General features: G+C 39.8%; 2 protein-coding genes across 2 annotated transcripts in view; both read right to left on the bottom strand.

Annotated features, from left to right (window-relative positions):
- Positions 1-22725, bottom strand: part of LOC105921678 (NLR family CARD domain-containing protein 3) — a 1041521-nt gene that overhangs the window by 983111 nt on the left and 35685 nt on the right. The gene's annotated exons all lie outside the window — the stretch shown is intronic.
- On the bottom strand, positions 24-3998 carry LOC110367912 (zinc finger protein OZF). The gene is made up of 2 exons (XM_036128335.1): positions 3956-3998; positions 24-3249 (listed from the first exon to the last, which is right to left on the bottom strand). Exon 2 carries the CDS (start codon positions 2948-2950, stop codon positions 1961-1963), a length of 990 nt encoding a protein of 329 aa, XP_035984228.1. The 5' UTR covers positions 2951-3249; positions 3956-3998; the 3' UTR covers positions 24-1960.

Here is a 22725-nt window from a genome sequence, read left to right as displayed (position 1 = left end):
CCAGACAATAAAATTGGTTGGAAAAATCACTCTCTATGGGCAATGTCCCAGATGTATGTGAGTGAAGCTAGGCGGAGCGACATACAGCTGGCGGAGTCAGCTTAGAGGAAAGTACCACAGCTTTAGAAAACCTCCTGTGTGGCATATAAAACCACAAACCCCAGGGACCTCAACAGCTGCAGGCTGGCAGCACTAACATCACACCTGATGACCCTTGAAAGGGTCAACCATTTTCACCCCCTGGTGAGGCCTTCACTGGATCCCCTGCAGTTTTGCCTACCAGCCTGGCATCAGGGTTGATAATGCCATTTACACCTGCTACACAGAGTTCTGGCCCATCTAGAGAATCCTGCAAGCACCACGAGGACCATATTCTTTGATTTCTCCTGCTTTCTCAAGATGATCCAACCAGGACTCCTGAAGGACCAGCTGGAGCAGTCAAGAATGGACCACCAACTTTCCCTTTGGATACGGGATTACCTCCCTGGTCGACCGCAGTATGTTAGGACATGGGACCATGTCTCTGACAGGTTGGTCTGCAGTATGGGAGCACCAGAGGTAACTGTGCTGGCACAATTTCTGATCACCCTCTACACAGCAGACTTCTCCATCTGCTCACCAGGCTGCCACCTTTAGAAGTCCTCTGATGACTGCCACAGGTTGCCTCACTGCTTTTTAAGCCTAGTGGGCTACTAGGCTTTCTGACAGGCTAAGTGTCATTAGTTTTTAATGTTTTTATAGATCAGTAATAGTGATACCAAAGATGGTATATTGTAGGATCATCACAATACTCAATGTCTTGATGAAATCAATCCAGAAAAAATATCATTATTCAAAAGATACATATATGAAGCTATAGAGTGGTTTGTACAATCACTGTTAAATATGGTGGTAGCAACACCAGGTGCTTCTCTTCAGCAGGGAAAGGGAAGATGGTCAGATTTGATGAAAAGATAGATGGAGCCAAATGTATAGCCATCTTGGAAGAAAACCTGTTGGACTCTGGGTTAAAACTGGGTTTCACCTTCCAGGAGGACCATGACTCTAAACATAAGCAGATGAATAAATCAAATTTAATCATTTACATTCCAATGAAATTTGTCTTTTGCATTTAATCCATTCCTTTAGGGAACAGTGGGAAGTCATTAAAGCTCGTGGAAAGCAATCTGGGGCTAAGGGTCTTGCTCATGGAGCCACAGTAGCAGTCTGCGGGGATCGAATCGGGTATTTGAAACCTTCTCAGAGCACTAGAGCTAATATGCTAATGGTTGCACATGATCATGAATTTACATTGTCTCATAGATGATGAAATCCATAGGCACATGGTTTTTAGAACTCCAGATGTAGCTAGTGCAATCATGCATATTGCATATTTATTTTACATCGTTGTCAACCAGCTGTTGTAAACCCTCTACTTAAATGAATATTGCATTTCTTGACCAACTATCAGTAGTCTCACAGATGCTAAGGAGCAATTCTATACACTTTAGCTACTCTGACACATGGTCTATACATTTATCATGCCATTTTTCGCACATTGTTGTGTAAATCAGCTGCTGTTTTTACTTCGTTTGACCTAATAGCTAATTTGTACCCAAATATGCCATGCCATCCATAACTGTGCAATACTTGCTCTTGTTTTATTTTTAGCTTTTCTGGCATTTGTAATTTGGTGTATAACTGCCTTTTTGGGCAGTATAACTATCACAGTCACACCCAAATTTTCATTTGTGGGAAATTACAGGGATTTCTCCTGTTATTTTTCCACAAGCATCACAACCAAAGAGTATCTCTTCTGTGTGGATTCTCGTGTTTAAGTTTAAATGTGACTTTGGTTGTGAGGAATGTGGTAAAAGACTTTCCACAAATGGGGTTTCTCCCATGTGGCTTCACGTGTAGTTTTTAGATGTGACCAAAAGTCTATTCTTTTTCTAAAAGCATCACGGCCAAAGGGTTTCTCTCATGTGTGGGTTCTTATGTGTGAGTTTAAATGTGACTTTTTGATAAATATTTTTCCACAAGCATCACAACCAAAATGTTTTTTTCCTGAGTGGATTCTTATGTGTCTATTTAAATTTGACTTCTCTGTAAATCTTTTACGGCATGCATCAACACCAGAAGGTTTCTCTCCGGTGTGGCTTCTCATGTGTTTGTTTAAATAAATCTTTCTGGAAAATCTTGTCCCACATGCATCACAACCAAAAGGTTTCTCACCTGTGTGGATTCTCATGTGTCTAGTTAAGTCCGACTTATCTGTAAACCTGTTACTACATACATCACAACCAAACGGCTTCTCTCCTGTGTGGCTCCTCATATGTTTCTTTAAATATAGCTTTCTGGAAAATCTTCTCCCACATGCATCACAACCAAAAGCTTTCTCTCCTGTATGAATTTTCATGTGTCTATTTAAAGCTGACTTGATGGAAAATCTTCTCCCACATGTATCACACTCAAAAGGTTTCTCTCCAGAATGGGTTCTCATGTGTAAGGGTAAATGTGACTTTCTGGAAAATCTTCTCCCACATGCATCACAAACAAAAGGTTTATCTTTAATTTTCACTTTTACATTGTCAGATGTATGGATTCTCATGTGTGTATTTAAAGCCGACTTGACAGAAAATCTTCTCCCACATGCATCACAACCAAAGGCTTTCTCTCCTGTGTGGACTTTCATGTGTCTCTCTAAAGCTGACTTGATAGAAAATCTTCTCCCACATGTATCACAACCAAAAGGTTTCTCTCCAGAGTGTATTCTCATGTGTAAGGTTAAATGTGACTTTCTGGAAAATCCTCTCCTACATACATCACAAACAAAAGGTTTATCTTTATTTTTCACTTTTATATTGTCAGCTGTGTGGATTCTCATATGTGCATTTAAAGCTGACTTAATGGAAAATCTTGTCCCACATGCATCACAACCAAAACCTTTCTCTCCTGTGTTGATTGTCATTGAATCCACATTTGAGTCATCCTCTTTAATTTTCCCTTTTATATAGCCAGCTGAAGTGCCGGTTGGAAAATTTCTGACTTCTGTTTGTTGTTGATAAAAGTAAGAAAGTTGAGGTTTCTCCTCATCTTCACTCTTTATATGAACAACAGTTAATGGAAACCTGGTATCTTCAGTCTCCTCCTTCAAATTCAGTTGCTCTCCTTCCTGGCTGACCCAGATTCTTTCACTTTCCACCTTTATGCAGAGATGCTCCAGTTCCTGCTGGTCCACCTCAGGATTGTGGTTTTCAATGGCATCTCCTTTAATATATGGTGGAAACACAAACATTACATGCATTATAAACAAGGATACATTGGAAATGTTACAACCATGGTAATTAAATTAAAGCAATATATGTTTAACTGTTGTTATGTCATCATGTCAGGCTTATTATTTCAGGATGCCTTTATTCCAGTAGCTCTGCATAATATTATGCTTTCTGTATGTCTGTTATCATATGGTGCTATACAATCAAGCCATTTTTTTTTTTTTTTTTGGGTGGGGGAGGTTATCTTCCTGGGCAGTTTCAATTTACTTTTACAGGCCGTCCAGGCAGAGTCTAAGTATGGGAAACACTGGAATGTTTTCCACACAGGCTCTCATTTTGTGCGAATACAACCACAGACATATACAAGACTTGAACATACCCAAAGAATAAAGCATTTTAACACACAGAGTGGAAGTAGAGAAAAATAAAAAGGGAAACTGGGATCCTGGCTGAGTCTGTTTCAGCAGCAAGAGCAGCTTTGTGTTTCCTCATAGACCAGCAGACTCTAGCATGAACACTTGACCTAGAGAGTCAGGAGATCTGAACTGGAGCCTCTAGTCAGAGGTTGAAGAAATAGGATGGGAGCACGTAGAGTCAGACTGAGCTGACATTTTGTCTGATAGGAAGCTGATGAATCCAGAGAGTTTTGGCCTTTAGCTGCAACACAGGACCCAGAAACAAAGTAAAGCAATCCTTACTGTTGATAGGAGCAGCAGTTAATGGAAAGCTGCTATCAGTCTCCTCCTTCACAAGGAGCTGCTCTCCTTCCTGACGGGCCCCGGGTTCCTCCTGTTCCTCCTTTATGTGGAGGGGCTCTGACTCCTGCTGCTCCCCCTCAGGACTCTGTTCTTCAGGAGCCTCTTCTTTAACATCTGCAGCCAACACTGAAACACATTACATGCTTTATCAACAACTAGATCTTTACAATGTTACAACGATGGGAAAGATTCAGTTTAGAGAAAAAAATTTGATCAGCAGTGAAGAGAAAACTGAACCTCAGGAACTGACAGTTTCACCCTAAAAAAAGATTCTCTCTATCAAACAAGGCTGTTTTAAATTATTGGGCTTATAAGACATTATAGGGCTTATTGGAAAAAGAAAGACTTAAAAACAACTTCTGAAAAGATGTAAAGTGAATAATCTTACTGTGATCAGACACACAATGCCCATCTCACCATCTCTCTGCAGACACACATAAACAAGATCAATCTTGTGTGAGAAACAAGTGACTTGCTCCAAAAAAGCAGGCCCACTGTAACACAAAGGCTGCTTCTAATCATTACTAACATATGCATTTAGCTGGTATTTATACATACACCAGGACTTTTTCTTTGTTGTTACAGTTCACAAGGAGGATGGGGGGAGGGGGGTGATATTAGCTTGGCTAATATCTGTTATGCAGCGCAATAACGTTTGTTCTAAAACAAACTCAAAAAAAGGCAACCGCCAACTCATGAAAGTAGCTAGCGACTTTAGAGAAAAACAAGCCAAAAGTTGCTTATAATAAGCCGATTATGCAGCACTGAAGCTCACATGAACACCCCTCCTGAATTGTATTATGTTTACTTTCTGCTGTGAAAAAGCCAAGTAAACATATCCTACCTGCAGAGATGCTGCATCTGCTGGTATCAGGTCTAAACATTCAATTGTTGGCTTCTTAATCAATGAAATGTAAAGAGCACATATAGCTGTCTTTGGCCAGATTCCATAATCGGTTACAAGCTTGTATTCAACACTGACATTTCCCTGCATTCCTCCAGGGTTTAGAAAAATCAATGAAACAAAAAACATTTGGTCACAATCATCATATCCGTCATCATAGCACCAGTCACTCCAGCAGAAACAACAAGTATTCAAGTTTTCCTGCTCAACATTTGTCCAGATCAAATATACCCGTCTAATATGGCCACGGCACCCCCCGTCCTTTGGTTAAAACCTGTCTGTCAGACAACCATGGCAGAAAACCACATTCACTGCTGCAGGCAGAGGGCGCCAAATACCCACAGGTTGTCAGTCCGGCGGGAATCTGATCCTTCACAGGACAAGAAGCCGGCTGCCCATATTAAACCACCACTGATTGTCTGTTAAGGCAGTATTCAGGACAGATCTGTTCACTTTTTGACTGAAGAAAAGAAAACTATTCAAGCTTTACAGCTCTGCTTGAATGACCACATGAGGGCTGATAGATGCATGCGTCTAAATTTAGTAGTTTGACGTCATTTGAGGAATTCCCTAATAAGTCCCATGTTTACTCATTTGAGATCTGGTCACCATATCGGTAACGGAAAGCTAGTGTCCAGTTCCAAATATAATAATTAAAGCAACAGTGCAGTCTTTGTTACTTTTCTGGAATAAATAAATGTGAACTGAGCGGGATACAGAGCTTAAAGTTGGTGCACTGTCGTCGGCCCTGTCCGAAGCGTGGGTGGGTGCGTGCATCTCTCTCTCTCTGGTTGTGCTCCTGTTCTCTAGAGACAGAAAAAGACACAAACCAATGTTTGCGTCTTTTGAAACCGGACAGCATCTGCAGAAACATATGCATTGTGATTTATTTACCTTATTTTTTAAACCACAAGGCGCACTAAATATTATTCCAAGTGTTTAATATCATTCCGCCCCTTCACGTACAAAGCTCTCTCCTGACAGACACAGCTATCCATCTGTCAAGAGGACAGGGTAGTTGTACTTCACTGCCATGTTTCTAAATAAACTTAAATTTTAGATTGAATTAACTTACTAGGTTTATAAAATAAAGATAAAGAAAAGTAAACTCACCAATTAAATTTTATTAAGAATGTATGTATGTATTGCCACAAAATACTATTTATAAAGGGGAGGGGGGGGGGGCAATAAAAAGTTAAATAATTATACTTATTTTTCTAAATCAAAGCAAAATCAGGTAGCATAGGCATTATCTGCAACAGCTGCAGACATCACTGACTCGTTTTCTTTACTTACTATTGTTGTGCAATCAAGCCACAAGGGAAAATCAGACCGAGTTGAAAGCGAAGAAATTTGAGACTTTAACAGTAGACAAGGAATTTCCCCCTCACCAAAGTGCCGTTTACACCAGACTTATCTGACTCACCTTTCTTCTACAACTCTTAATGCTTTTGCTGTTCTTCAAGAAGAAAATGAAACAGCCTGACAATATTACTATCACTTAATATTACTCTCACTTAACGGACATTTATTCTCAGAGATGTAATTCTCCAGGTCCTGAAGATTTCCCACTTTTTAAGTCCTTGTTCCTTCAAAATCTACACGAAAGTGTACAATATGATGTGACGATGCCTTGCAGGGAAAATAACTTTTCCAGTGTTTCTTTGGGACACTCATTTGCAAACAAAGCAAGCTTAGAGTCTTAAACCTTCAAACAGGAAACAGACCTAAGAAAAGACACAAATTCAGTTCTCCAGAGATTCAGCAGACCGAAAGGGGTGGAGACAAGCTGCAATGAAAGCCTAAGCATCCAGATAAAAATCAACCTTTTTACAAACCAAACCAAAAGGTAACATTGGTAAAAAGCGTGTGTGATAATAAATTATCACAAAGGAAAACTTTAAAAGTATCTGCAGAGATTGTCTCATGGAGTTCACCGTGTGTTTAAAAAAATTAAACAGCGAGTTGATCAAATCCAAAAGCGACCCTGAAACTTATCATGCCTCAGTGTTAGAGATTATGTGACTACAGAGGCTGGATGCATTATCGGTTACCATGGAGATTACAGATAAACGGACTCTAGAGGGCAGACGCTAACATTCTTAGATTGGACAAAATGACTGATTAGGGGAAACATGTCAGCTAGAACACATCTGCTTTATAGTATCCTTTCCAACAAAGTGATGAACGGAAAACTGATATACTGTACACGCCCCTGAATGGGTGGACACAATTAATCCTACTTAACGTCTGTGTGAGAAATGAAAGAGAGGCGTGAGCTGAGTCTCTGTCTCTCTCTTTGTCAGACGTCCGGAAATGAAGTCAGCGTTGTTGTGCAGAGTCTGCTGTTAAAAGAACGCCAGAGCTTGAATCATTCCTTCAACTATTGTCCTTCTATCAGCTATTTGGGCTGGTATTCACTAAACAATACCTAACAGACAGAGAGTAATTTATTAGACATCAAATACCTTAAAACAGTGAGTAAAAGTACAACACTATCTCTCGTGGTAGAAGACAGGGTAAGTTTGTTTCTGCAGGATGTCCGCAGATATCTTGCCAAACTGCGTCCTTGTACCAGTGTAGATTATTTACTGTTGTGGTCAGTATTTATATATCTGTTACTTTTTATTAAGGATCACGATTCTCAATTAACTACCTGGATAATAATGACACATGACAGAGCATTTTCAGCACCACAGATGAGTGAACAGCGACGACAACAGAGCAACATTAAGAGTGAAACAATTTGTTTAACACACTTTACCGCTGATGAACACAATTCATATATATATATATATATATATATATATATATATATATAACAACATTTTCTAAAAGTATTCGTTCCAGTTCTGGTATTTTTAAACAGGCATTGAGGTGGCCACCTGCCATTTGAACACGCCTGCGTTGCTCGTACATTCTAACCAGTTAATCTAGAACACCGGGATGTTACAGCTGGCCTCCTGCTCAGCTGTACTGAGAAATGAACCAATCAGTGAAGGACAGCACAGGCTGCAGAGTCAGTTTAGCGCTTCTTTTAAAGACAGAACCCCGTTTTTAAACCAGCTTGTCTCGGCCACTCACAATATGGCGGACGCTGGTCGTTTCTACCAAATAAACAGACAGTTTACCGTTTTATTTCTCTACAGGACACATTTGAGCTTTTTTAGCTGACCCATTAGTCACCAAAAATGTCTGTAAACTGTAGCTGACATGAAGGCAGACAAACCTAATCTGCGCAGCAGAACTTTGGGGCTGAAATCAGCCTCCAGGGCGTTGAGCCGCAGTTTCTCTTTGTCTGTTCCTGAAGTCTCTCCCTCGGCTCCTCCCAGCCACCGTAGAAGCTGCTGTCTCCACATCTCTGCTGTTCGCGTATCCTCAAATGTTGGTTTAACAGCTACTGAGCAGTTAGAGCTCAGCTTTCACCCTCACTCAGCCAGACTTGTTAACTTCCGTTCTTCTTCTTCTTCTTCTTCTTCTTCTTCTTCTTTTTGTTTTATGGCGGTTGGCAAACAACTTTCAGGTGCATTACCGCCACCTTCTGGACTGGAGTATGAACCAGATGTCTAATCCCTATAATCTCCCTATTAGACCTGTTTTCCTAAGAAACCTAAACACGGATTTAAAAACCACATCTCCAGAAGATTTTTGTAGCAGATCTCTAATATTTAATTTAACTTTATTCCTATTTAACTCTTCTACTAATTCCTCTCTTTCTAGATTATATTTATTACATTCCATAAAAATATGTATAACTGTTTCCAACTTTCCACAAAAATTACATAACCCCGTACTATCAATCATACCTTAAAACAATGTACGGTCAATCAAACATCTCCTGGCTTGTCTAGGAGATATTAAAGCTTGGTTGGCCTTGAACTTTTTAAACTTTAATGAAAACAAAACAGAGGTGATGGTGTTTGGACCCAGTGGCTCCTGTGAGTCCTCCTCTGTTGACCTGGGACCTTTGGAGGAATATTTTAAACCTGTTATTACAGATCTTGGTTTTAAGGTGGATAGTGATTTTAAATTGGACAGCCAAATTAGAGCCGTGGTTAAGTCCAGCTTTTATCATTTAAGGCGATTGGCGTCAGTGAAATCTTTTCTTTCCAGGCAGCATTTTGAAACAGTGATCCATGCTTTTATTTCAACTCGATTGGACTACTGTAATGCACTTTATCTGGGAGTCAGTCAGGCGCTGCTCTCACGTCTGCAGCTAGTACAAAATGCTGCTGCACGTTTGTTGACAGGTACCCGAAAAAGGGACCATGTGACCCCTGTCCTGGCCTCACTTCACTGGCTGCCTGTATATTTTAGGATTCATTTTAAAATTCTTATGTTTGTTTTTAAATCATTGCATAATCTTGCCCCAGCTTACCTCACTGAGCTTCTTCAACTCCACATACCCCATCGGTCTCTCAGGTCAGCAAATCAGCTGCTCTTGGAGGTACCGAGAACAAAAAGGAAGCTCAGAGGGGACAGGGCTTTCTCTGTTATGGGCCCCAAATTATGGAATGACTTACCTTTGCAGGTCAGAGAGGCCCCTTCTCTGACCACTTTTAAAGCTCGTCTTAAAACCCATCTATTTAACTTGGCTTTCAACACCAGCGAGATCTAGTTTAAAGTGTATGTCTTTGTTTTTAAACTACTTTTAATTATTTTTATTTTGCTGTGTTTTTGGATTGTACAGCACTTTGTATCAACTGTGGTTGTTTTAAAGTGCTTTATAAATAAAGCTGGTATGGTATGGTATGGTACTATGTTTATTTATTATTTTCAAAGTACTATTTAACCCTACATGTCCAAATCTTAATCTAGATATAATATCTTCCTCTTGTTTATTCCTATTTTCTTTTCTACACTCCCCCACTTTTTTTGAATATTATAATAAAACCTTGCCTTCTTTTCACCCTCCCATTTTTCCTGCCACTTCTTTTTGTAATATATTTTACTTATACTCCTTATCTCATTTTTACTATACTTACCTTCCAGTTCAACTTCATTTCTCTTACTCGCACTCTTTGCAAATGTATCTGCTAATTCATTTCCAACTATTCCGGTATGAGCCGGAATCCAAATAAATTTAACAGTAGATCCATTTTTTCCCATTTTACGTATTGAATTATTTATATCTCTTCCGTTGTTCTTTTCCGGGTGGTTCTTCTTCTTCTTCTTCTTCTTCTTGTTCTACAACCTTTTGGTGGTTGGTAAACAACTCTAGTTGTGCATTACCACCAACAACTGGTATGGAGTGTGAACTGGACCGACAATTTAAAAAGAAACAAATCCTTTTAAAGAAACGAGTCTATTGTCAGATAATTTATCAAAGCTTTAAAACTATCGGATAATGAATTTATCTGTAATGATTCAAAGGGATTCTTATTTTAATTCTGGACACATTGTTGATCAGCTGAACTCTTTCAACACTATATATCTGAAAACATGTTCAGTAGTTCATTTTACCTGCAATTATCACATTTAGCTGTATTATGTTTCCCTGTTATGAATAAAGTACATATATCATATTTATTCTAAATAATGTCTGCTGTATTGCCAGGTCTGCTTTCTGAGTACAGCGTTGATCTTATCTTCGATCCACGGTAGAGCAAGTAGTAATGCCACCAGGCAAAAACCTGCTGGCTGCAGGTGGCGCGAGCACCCTCTGGGAGCGGGGGAAATCGGATCCCTTTGTGGGAATACGGAGACTACCTGAGAATTAGAAGTTTCCTGTTTAGAAATTACACCGAGCCAAATACTACAAGCTTCAAAGCTGAAACCCAGCATTCAAGACAAACCGAGACATTTTTAACCACTGATGTGGGAAATATGGCAGAACCCTTGAATGAGAAGTCAGAGGAGTAGAAGCCAGTGGGTGGAGGTGCATCCCTCCCTGTTACCTCTGTTGCTGGGGAAACAGGCGGTTTTCTCTGTCGACCCTTAAAGTCAACACTCAACAACCTTATTAAGCCTGCAGTGTCCATAAGGTGAAACCCTATGACTGATGCAGAAGGTGGTCAAAAAAGAGGCCCAATGCTTTCTTGCCCAGAGCGGCTGCTAAATACAACAAAAAACATGAATGCAGTAGGTTTATGTGGCAGTATGATCATGTGTAACTCAATATCAAGAGGCAAAATGCCAATTGACTATTTCAAGGCAAGGCAAATTTACTTGTATACTACATTTCAGTACAAAGACTAGATAGATAGCTACCTAGCTAGCTAGATATCTTTATTATCATTTTGGATGCACAAAGTGCGTACAGAATGACATTTTGTTTGCATACAGCTAGAACAAAATCACTCTAGAAATCACTCTAAAAATCACAGTAGATTGCACTAATTTTCAGGATAAAGATGCAGCAGTGATTTACGTAAACAATAGAAATGTAAGACAATGTAAACAAGGCATGGGAAATAGACAGTGTGCTATTCACGGTATCCAGATGCAGCAGCAATTTATGTAAACAATAGAAATGTAAACGATGTAAAACAATGTAACAATGTAGACAATGCAGGGGAAATAGACAGTGTGCTATTTACATGTGGTACAGAGTCCATTTGTGGCTTCAGCATTTCAGAGTCCTGAAATACTGAAGCCACAAATGCAAAGTCCTTTTCATGATTAAAATACAGGAAAATAAAATGGAATAAAAGCATTTTGGAATAAAATGTAGGAACAAAATAAAACATTGGACAATAGAAACTAAAAGCTAATATTGAGACAGTTGGACTAACACAGTAGGCTGACAGGAAGGGGGGTGGAAGAGGGGGAGAGACATGCAGCAAAGGATGTCCAACACAAGGCCTCAGTCAGCCGTTCCCTTCAAAAGGTTGATTGATTGATTGTGCATGCTAAAACGGCTAATGTTCTGCACCAACCTGTGTATCGCGTCCAAGTTGTATGAGAAAGCCCAGTCGGACACATGGTGCTGGTCTTTTGGACATGAAATGATGGTCCAGGTAGGTTTCTGAAATGGAAAGTAATTACAGGAATTTAGCATTCAATTCAAAGACAATGATATAGCTGAAATAAGTAATCAATTCAATTCAATTCAATTTTATTTATATAGCGCCAAATCATGAAACATGTCATCTCAAGGCACTTTACAAAGTCAAGTTCAATCATATTATACAGATTGGGTCAGATTATACAGATTGGTCAAAAATGTCCTATATAAGGAAACCAGTTGATTGCATCAAAGTCCCGACAAGCAGCATTCACTCCTGGGGAACTGTAGAGCCACAGGAAGAGTCATCTGCATTGTACATGGCTTTGCTGCAATCCCTCATACTGAGCAAGCATGAAGCGACAGTGGGAAGAATCTAATCTCAAGCAACTTTACAAAGTCAGTTCAAACCTCTCATACAGATGAATACGACTCACCCATAGAAGGCGGCAGTCTAATTTTCCACATCAGGTTCCTGCTCCCTGTCCCAGCGGACCAGGCCTCGTGCCGCTCCAAGCAGCTCAACACTGATGTGGAGGGCGTCAGCTGGTGCTTCTCCTTCATCACCCGGATGACTTCGACCCCAGCCTTCTCTATGTCTTCTGGGGTCGTTGCCACCGGAGGCTTTCCGGCCAGGTCAGGCGCATCAACCATCCTGGGAGAGGACGGAGAAAACGGGATGACTGTGTGCCCAAAGAGGTAACAGTCAGTAAACAATGTGAATTGAGAAATGTCCGTTCACGGACCCTGGATGAAGTCGTGGCTGGCGAGGAGCAGCCATTGGCCTTGGGGGGGGGGCCCCGATAGGGCCTTCTGCTCCTCCCGAGTAGTTGCCTGGGCCCTTTTTCTCTCAACCTGTCCCGCATAGACTCAGTCAATTACACTGCCCAGTGATCCAAGAGGGAAAGACACTGTAGTCGTATGGTTGACTTACAGGATGCACCACCGGCCAGTCCATTGAGTGAGTTCTGGTAGTCTGGAGATATGCAGAAACCCGCTTTGCTACACTCAGGGAGCGCTGCAGAGCCACGACTCTGGCCACCAGCTCCCCTTTCTGCCCTGCAGAGAAGATCCTCCTCTGCCCTGGGGCTGACAGACAAACCGCACACAACACTGTCAGCAGGCTTCCATCTACCAGTGAATATCTGGGAGCTAAAACTAGATGCTTTATTCCAAAAGATGAAAATATAAAATGCATTAAGAAATAATGCTGTACAGAATGGGCTGAACTGATGCATACACATACTGCACTTTAACTTGGTAAGATCCTACCAAAACAAATTCACAAGAAGCAGCCATCAATTACCTGAAGAGGGCCTGGACACAGGACACATTCCCACGTGGTTCTGACCCTGAACCACGGGGGGTTCAGGGTCAGACGCACGGTGAAGGCCACCTGGTGGGTGGCCTTCAGATGTTTTCCCAGGTGGAGAAAGCTGCTGTGGCAAGTTCTCTCAGAAATTTTCTTTAAAAAAAAAAAAATGAATAAAATGGGCTTACCTACCTAAAAAAATCCCTTTGACACAAGCACCAATAAAGCATCTTTCTATGCTTTCTGTATTACACTAAAAGCACATGGCTAGAAAGTACCATTTCACAATCTAGATCATGCTCAAAAAGTCTTAAAATACAAATATATATTCTTGTTCTTACCTCCGGATGAAGCAAAAATGCTTGAACTCTTTGAAAATGAGGACTGTTGCTCACAGTCACTCACCAACACGCTACTCACATGTAGAAGATTGACTTCTGACTGAATGCAGTCTTTTTCCGGCTAATATCTCTGTTTAAGGGTGGAGAATTTGGGCTCAGCCAATCAAAGCGCTCATAACCCACTTTAGAAAAAATCAATAAGCACCTCTGTTACATGTCTGCAGGACGTGTTTCTGGTGTTTTACTTCATCCCATCTTGTTTCCTATTTCCCCACAGGTTCAGTGTGCAGGCTGGTGCCAGGTGCCTTAATTGGCTGATGGACTGAGAGGAGCCAATCCAGACCCAAGACAGCCCCATATGAGGTCCTCATCTCCTTTAATTTTAATCAGATTAGATGAGAGGTAGGGCCTGTTTTGTTTTATTTATTTCCTTGTTTCTGCACAGCCTAATGGTCTCTTTTCTCCCCCACAGTTTTTACAACATTTCTGGGATTTTTATAAAGATCAATAAATCCCCTTATTTTTACACTTTTAGAGGGATTCTGATACTTCTGGTTGTCGTGTTACCCTCCCTCCTTCAGTTGGTGGGGGCCGTGACACAAACTACAAATCCTTATAAGTTCTGATCCCATGGAGGTAAAAACATGGAATTCACAGGATTGGTTAAGCTCAATAAAAGTAATAAACCTGACAAATGCAAATCTCTATGTTGATCACAACTCCCACAGTGGCCGTGGGGATTTTACCATTTTTTATTTATTTTTTTAATGGTGCCAAGTTGCTGTGAAAACGGACCACCTAACAGGCTGTAGGATGGAAATAAATGGACATGCATGTGATTCTTCTTGTCTGGTCAGCCCCTTTCAACGGTACCATGCATCCCTGCAGCAAACCATCCTGTATGCAGCAGGAAGCTAAAGCAAGTGCAGCATTGAACAGGTTATATGCGCAAATCAAAGCCCCGCCCCTACACCCCTCTGCTGCACCTCTGCTGCTACATTTAAACAAATAATCCAATCATAACCCAGCCTTTCAAAGTAAAGAATTATGGGACATAATTAAGATTTTTGTGCCATATCACAATCTGAATATCATCTCAGACCAACACAACTGCTCTTTTTAAATTATCATAAACCAGCCCTTCAAAGTGAAGAATATGGGAAATAGAGATTGTGATATTGCCCAAAAATCATCTCATTTATGTCATCTCAGACCAACACAACTGCTATTTTAACCCAAGGAGAACCTAGAAAACTCCTTTAATCACCTTTAAAAATGTATGACTTTATACCTGAGCCATTACTAAGTGGCTATGTCTTAATACAGTCTTAAATACCATCATAAACAACAGAAAAATAACAGATGGCTTCTGGGGAAGGTATCTCTTGCCCACCTTCCAATAGCAGAGTTATGCTGATAGTTAAGCCACGGTTCGGTCTCACACCACCTCCTTCCTGGCTGTTTCAAGAGACTTAATTGGTGGCTTTCCTGTAAATTGGCCAATACCACAGAAGAAAGTCGCTATAGGGTCTGAATAGTGCAACAGTGCTCGCTATGGAGGCACAAGATGGAACTATTTATTAAAAAAATGTATGCCTGAGTTGCTTTTATACCCCAAGGGGGCAGAGCTACCAACGTCACTATATCAGAATTACGCCACAGCCACAGAAAGCGACATTAATTAAAAATTTACTGCACGACCACTGTTTACCCCTAGCACTCCACACCAAAGATTTCTAGACACAAAAAAGTTGATTTGGAGTGAGTTACTCTTTAAGGTTAAATTTTTGTCAGACAACAGGACTTGTCTCCAAAACTTTATTTCGTTCTTTGTTTGCATTTAAAAACTGTGATCTGGCTGTTGTGTTTCTTTTTGAGTATTGGCTTCTTTTTGTCAGAGTAGCCTTTCAGCGCATGACAGAACTTGTTTCAGTGTAAATAATAAGACACTCTTAACAGCTTCAGCCAGATTCTTCACAAGGTCTTCTGCTTTTGTTCTTAGGTTGGTGTGCACATTTCATACCAAAGCACATTTTTCTCTGGGACACAAAACCGGTCTCCTTCCTGAGCGGTATTATGATGGCTAGACAGTCCCATGGTGTTTATACTTGTGTATAATTGTTTGAACAGATGAATGTGGCACCTTTATGTATTTAGAAATTGCACCAAGGATGAACCAGATTTGTGAAAGTCTACAATTCTCCTCCTAAAAATCTTTCCTGTTTTTTATCGTCCCATTATGTTCCACAAAGAGGCAGTGGCTGCATTAGAAAAAGTATTTTGGGTAAAGATTCTTTAGCCAAAGTGGGAGTGGCTCACTGGTTGCTATAAATGCTGTCTGAACACTGCAGTCAGTAAGGAAGGACGTTGGAAAAGGAGCCTGTAGGCTTCCTATCATAGTTGGTGGTACAAGCTTACTTGTATGAATGAACTTTGGTGAAAGATGTTTCAAGATATGCATATCCCACAGCTGGTAGGAAAGGACGTATTGAAATTACAGAAACTTGAGACCGCAGCAGATTTCTGGCTGTGTAGATAATTTGTAATATTCAAACTTTTCTGTAACTGGATCTGAGGATCCATGTCTACTTTGTATCTCCTAGACAAAAGTCTAAAAATTATTGAGTTTACAGTTTTTACTGTAACTGTTTAGTGCAACTAAATCTAATAAAAATGTGAGAATAAAATGTACAGCAGATTTTCAGCCGTAATAAATATTTGTGAACTATTCTACAAAGTTGTCAAATGTCACAACAGAATCACGTCAGTACCCTGCTGATGGCCTCAAAAACCCACCTGGCCAAAGGACAAATTAAGTTCAATTTAACCAAACAGTGGGCATGTATGAATATATATGAGCCTGTATGTGTCCAATTGATCTGGTCAGAACCACATCAGTGCATACAGTGGCTTGCAAAAGTATTTAAATTACAACCACAAAACAAATTAAAGCTGTGAGAACTTTAGTGAGAACTGTGATATGACTTAAAGAAAGTTTGGTGCTGCTGTAACCTCGTGTACTGAAGTAATTTCTCTCACAAACAACTGCAGGTTCTTGGATTCAGGTACTTGCAGATTCAATTCTGTACAGTGTTGTGCTATCACACACTGTTTTAAGTTATTTAATGTTTAATAAATAACGCTCGGTCTGTTAGGTATTGTCTGGTGAATATCAGCCCAATCAATTGATATCAATAGTTGAAAGGAATGATTCAAGCACTGAGGATCTTTTAACAGCAAATTCTGCAAACATATAGAATAAAGAAGGGACAGCTTCTCTTCAAGTTCAAGAATTTAGTAACAGAAATAAATGAACATCCAGACAACATCACTAAATAGTGCTGTTAATTTAAATTAACACTATATTTTAATCAACAAATCCTCTTTACCAGTCTAGTGAAACTTAACTAAAACTACTAAGTAAAATTAAGATAAAAAGAAGCTAAGGAACGTTGTACACATAAAAGACAAAATACAGTTGTGATCATCATCAGAATAATTCAGTGAATCCTGGTTCACTGCAGATCTGAGTTAAAGAACCAAAGTTCATCTTAAAGAATGTGAATTGAGGTTATATTAGCTTAACTAATTCAGAACAACATCTGGTATATGTTTCAACCCATCCACAATGCAAATCCTGAGTTAACAAACATTCTTTGAAAAAATAAAATTTTAAAGAATGATTTGCTCAGTAAAAATCTGTAACTTTAGGACGCTTGATTTTATTAATGTGATTATTCCTCTGGGAAGCTAAGGGTTGCTGTAGCGATCGTCATCGTCTAGAGTCAGAAGGACTTGATTTTGCAAAGATTCAATACAAGTTTATTTATATAGTGCCAAATAACAACACTTGTCATCTCAAGACTCTTTCTAAAGTCAAATTCTTTCTAAAGTTTCCTCTCTAAGGAAACCCAGCAGGTTGCATCAAGTCTCTCCAAGCAGCATTCACTCCTCCTGAAAGAGCGTAGAGCCACAGTGGACAGTCGTCTGCATTGTTGATGGCTTTGCTGCAATCCCTCATACTGAGCATGCATGAAGCGACAGTGGATAGGAAAACCCACATAAAGGACCCATACCATTATTATTACTGTTATGATACCCGGATAGTATTCATTTTATGTTTTTTTGCACCTCCTGAGCCTGGATTGGCATTCGTGAAACGAATAAAGCTCGGATTCTCTGGTCACACTAGTTCAAGCCGAGCTTTATTCCTTATCCATGATCTGTAAACTAAGCTTTTGAGAAACAGTCCTCTGATCACCAGAGCTGAGTTAATGCATTGAAAATGATGCTGTTTACCTCACTGCAACCATGGAGCCACAAGTCTTTCAGAAAGGTATTTATTGGTCCCTCCTCCTCTGCTGTGTTTTTATTTATTTAATTTTACAGATCGAGGAGGCAATGGTTGCTCATCCAAAATCATGTTCTGGTTTTACTTGGAGACAAATTGCATTTGAAATTAATTCAAATCAAATAAATTCTAAATAACTTTTTAGTGGGACCTGTTTATTCATCTGCTGTTGTCTTAAAATTCAGAGTCTTATTCATCAATAGAATCTCTTTATTAAAGTTCTTTGTAGACTTTGTGCTAATATTGTTTTTTGGTGCTGGCAGCAGATGAAAAGAACGTAAGTTAAAAAAAAACATTTCACTTAATAAACCAACAAAAGAGTTTTAACTTTTTATGTCAGCTAAGCTTTCAGCTATTCAATGATTGATATTTGAAGTTGAAAGGTTTAAGCTTTTTAGCTTGAAACTATCCTCTTGCAGATAGAATAGCTAAAACAGAACGATGGAAATTACAGAAACACACATGAACAGAACAACATGAATAAACTCAAAGCTCCTTTTTCCAGTTCTCAGTTTTTATAATCGTTCACAAGGTCATTTCTGCCAATTTTCTGTAATGTTGTCTTCATGACTTGCACAGCTTCTTCTGAGCCATGATGCTGCACCAAGCGATCCACCACATCTGCTCTTGAACCAGTCTCTTCTTGCTCTTTTGTGAGGCACTTGTTAGGCAGTTGCATCAGATACCATTTAAACTTTTTAAATTCTTCCATCCTCAACTCTTCCAGGATTTTCAGTAAGTTTTCCTTTAGAGCGAAGCTCTGTTTGAAAGAAACAATAATCCAACATTAAATAAGAATAAAACAACGTGAGTACCTTTCCACTAAAAGGATGGTACACAATACTGAGTCAAACATGCCTCAACACAAGTCTGTAAAGTCAATGTTTTGATGGGTTTTGCAGGTCAAATGGTTATATCTGTGCAGTTTTTAAAGGGATACGTAATAATTCACAAGTATTATGTAAATTGGCCAATAAATACTTTTTTTTTATTTCAGCACTGATCTTTAATAAATTATAAATAATTTTATTCTTTACACCATCTTGTCGAAAATCTTGCTGTGCTAAAAGTAAAAGTAAATCTGTAACTAAGAAAAAGACCAAGCTCACCTCTGACTGGACATTTACACTTGGTGGAACCTCATTTGGATCTGGGCAGAAAAAGCAGAAACATTGGTCTGGTAGAGATTGGATAAAAAGCTCTTTGTCATAATGGCTCATTATTGCTTTTGCTAAATTAAAGTGTATGGCCACTACTAAATGTGCAAAATGTCACTTTTAAGTCTTTCTAATTTTGTACAACTTTGCTAAAATTATATATATCCTTCACCAGAGTAAAGAAAAAAAAAGTACATTAATTTGTAACTTTCAAGCTTGACTACTGCATTTTTCTTAACTCTCAAGCAGATCAAAGCATTTTCTAAAAAGCCTTCTGTTTTTCAGAGATCTGATAGTATAAAGCTCTCAATATCAGAGCTCTGAATCCCCCGTATGTTCCTAACAGAGCACTTCGCTCTCAGACTGCAGGTCTGCTGGTGGTTCCTAGAGTCTCTAAAAGTAGAATGGGAGGCAGATCCTTTAGCTATCAGGCTCCTCTCCTGTGGAACCAACTCCCAGTTTTGGTCCATGAGGCAGACACCCCGTCTACTATTAAGACTAATCTTAAAACTTTCCTTTTTGACAAAGCTGTTGCATGTTGCCCTGAGCTACCTCTATAGTTATGCTGCTATAGGCTTAGGCTGCTGTGATGGGAACATGCACATTTTTACTCATCGGCCGCACCCTTAACAAGTTTTCCACATGTTCAGTTATGTACTAACTGTGGGTAATAAATTATAGTTTTTCATGCATTGTTATCCATTCTTACAATTTAGGTGATTTTGGACATTTTGGTTTGTTTTGGGTAGCAGTGGTGGTGGTGGTGGTGGTGGGGGGGGGGGGGGACTTGCCCTGGTGACATTAATGCAAGAACCACCACTGATAATCAGGGGTCTGCTGATGCTGAGAACCGTGACTGGTCACAGAAGGGTCCCATCAGTGGCTGTATAACATCTGTTCTCTAATCAACTCTAACTTCAGCAGTATTACATACTTCAGAATGATCATCAGTTTAAAAACAGCAAAGGAACAGAAATTAAAGTTGTGAAGATTAACACGGGATGAAGACCTAAACATGACAACTCAATTCCTGAAATCTGCTCTATTCTTCAGTCTTATCTACAACCAGAAGAAGAAAAACTACAGAAGACGTTACCTTTCAGATCAACCTCATACTCCCAGACTACCAGATCTGTTTCATCATTAATTCTTATTGGCACTTCTTCTGTGCTGGTAGGAAGACGGATCTCAAATGTTGGGTGGTATTGATTTCCAAAGTATAAGTCAAACTCTGCCGCCCCCTGAAAACAAAGAGCACAAAGTCTAAATCTGAACCGGCAATAAAACTATTTTAAATGTGAACAAATTCATTCCTGTGAAGTGTTTTCTATCTAAAACGGTCTGTTTTAGATAGAAGGAATTTTTTTAATCATAATAGTCCTAAAAGGATAGCTGAAAATATTGTTAAAAGCACTTTTGATTAGGGAACTTTGTAAGCTTTTGATTAGGGAACAAGTCTAAAGGGGGCTTCTGTCACAATATGGAATGTTTATAACTAAATTTTACCTTAGGTAGGATTTTACAGCCCTGTGGAGCTCCTGGGCATGCAAGGGTGTATCTCTGATCTTTGATGAGTTTGCAATATGACGTGCATGGGAGATACTTCCAGTCTCTATAGTCTTTGTCAACCTGCAAAAAAAGTGCTTTTAACAATCAAAAGAGAAGTCCCAGCAATAACCAGCAAACCTTCAAATTTTATTTAACATTAAATAATGTTTAGAAGTGAGACTGTACAGCTTGCTGGCATTTCAACTGTTCATCCAGCTATTTTAGCTATTTCTTTTCTGTATTTAGTTTTATTTGAAAGTTCTCTCACAAAGATAAAATGTTTGAGAAATTCTTACCTCATGTTTTGAGATGTTCCTGGGTAGCAGAAACACATAGAGCTTTTGGTTCTGTACTGTAGGCTTCGGTGGTCTGTGATACAACAGGACATGGCTTGCCACGGGATCTTTTCTCTCAATAAACCTCTTCACGAAGTCCCAAACCAGACCAAAAGGTGAAAGATCAGAGACCTCCACAATAACATGAGTGTCAGTGATCTTCAGCGGCTCCAAGAAGCTCAGTCCATCATCAGTGGAAATGTGAACGACAGACAGCAGGCCATCGATAGACAGCACTGAAAATACAGACCACCAGATGTAGCAGCTGTTTTCTTTTTACAACAACATTCTACATGTTTACATGTAATTAAATTGTAGAAACAGTAGAAATCTGAATCAAACAATATCAGTTCTCCATGAAGTCAGGATTTAGTTTTTAACGGAATTGTTCCTCAATGTTTTAAATGAGATAAAAAGAAAGTCCATCCCTTATATCTTGAGAGTATTTTTGTTCTCAACCAATCTTGTTCCTCAATACAACATAAGTCCCTCTGCCAATTATATAAGGAAACACTTTGGAATAAGTTTAACAAATTTGACAACAAACTGCAAAAATACCTCAAGTGTGTTTAAAAACAAGGCAGAACTTTGAGCAGATGTTAAAACTATAAACTGGAAACAAAAACCTGCCAAAACCAGGAGAATCCAGGCTCCCAGAAATGTCCTTGATGTGTTCAGGACAGAAAAGTTATCTCTTTCCTTTAACTTACCATTTTGTATTTCACAGTGTGGGAAGTGGATCTGACACACTGCCCCATTAAAACATGTGATGTTGTACAGCGGCCCTGCAGGGATCTTGCCCACTGGTTGAAGGAGGCGCTCATCCCATTGGATGGTCCCATACTGCAGGTCAGCCTCCCGAGTCATAACAAACACCAGGTCAGTCAAAGTGCACTGGAACACACCTGGACCAGGACACCGGAACCTGTAAGACACAGAATGACATTATGAAACAACAAAACTAACAATATCTGAACACTAATTCAGAGAGGACAGCAGCTCCAGTGAATGCTGGTGCATCATGCTGACGTCACTCTACATTCCCCAATAAAATTTAATTTTGATTCCTATACTGTCTCAAAATCCTAAAAGTGTCTTCATGGCATGTAAAGTAACAAGGGAACTGCTTTGCTTTATCCTACCTCTTGCTGACTCTTGTTACCTGCTCCAGCACTCATTGTTCTGCCACGTCTGACATAAATATGTGGATCTATGAGCTGCGTGCCCTGGTAACGTTCCTCTGGTTCGCCCAGTCTGTGATCCATAGACCAGTGACCGGTCTCCGGCAGTATTCTGCTACTGAGTTCCAGCGGCTCTGCTTCCACCTGTCTGAGCCGCTGCCTTTAGCGCTGTACGTGGAAATAATCTACCAGAGACGGAGATATGTGCTTTGAGGGTGTTGTCGCAACCTTCATGTTGGAAATTCAACACAGATCACTTCAGTCTGGGCAGGGACTCAACGTCCTTCACCTGGCCCTGACTGTGCTGTGAACCACAGTATGTTAGCCCACCTGGCCAAGTTGGCTAGCACAAACTCAGCAGTCACACAGTAAAACTCCATTGTCAGTTTTGGTCTGCTAAACATGTGGCCACAGCCTAATGACTTCTCTCAACCGAATGACAGTTGTCTAACTGGGTTTGTTTACATCTGTCAGCTTTGGCTCGTGGTGGGAGCATTGCGGTGTTATTCCAACGCTCCTCTGTTTCATCAGGTATACCCCGAGGATCAGTACTTTATTTATCAAGTATCTCCTTTCACTTGGTAACATTTTTAGAAAATGTATCATAAACTTCCATTATATGCTGATGACACCCA

This window comes from Fundulus heteroclitus, chromosome 24, assembly GCF_011125445.2.
Source record: "Fundulus heteroclitus isolate FHET01 chromosome 24, MU-UCD_Fhet_4.1, whole genome shotgun sequence".
NCBI classification, from domain to species: domain Eukaryota; kingdom Metazoa; phylum Chordata; class Actinopteri; order Cyprinodontiformes; family Fundulidae; genus Fundulus; species Fundulus heteroclitus.
Note: the sequence above shows the minus strand (reverse complement) of the source record. Positions and strands in the feature narration are given on the sequence as shown.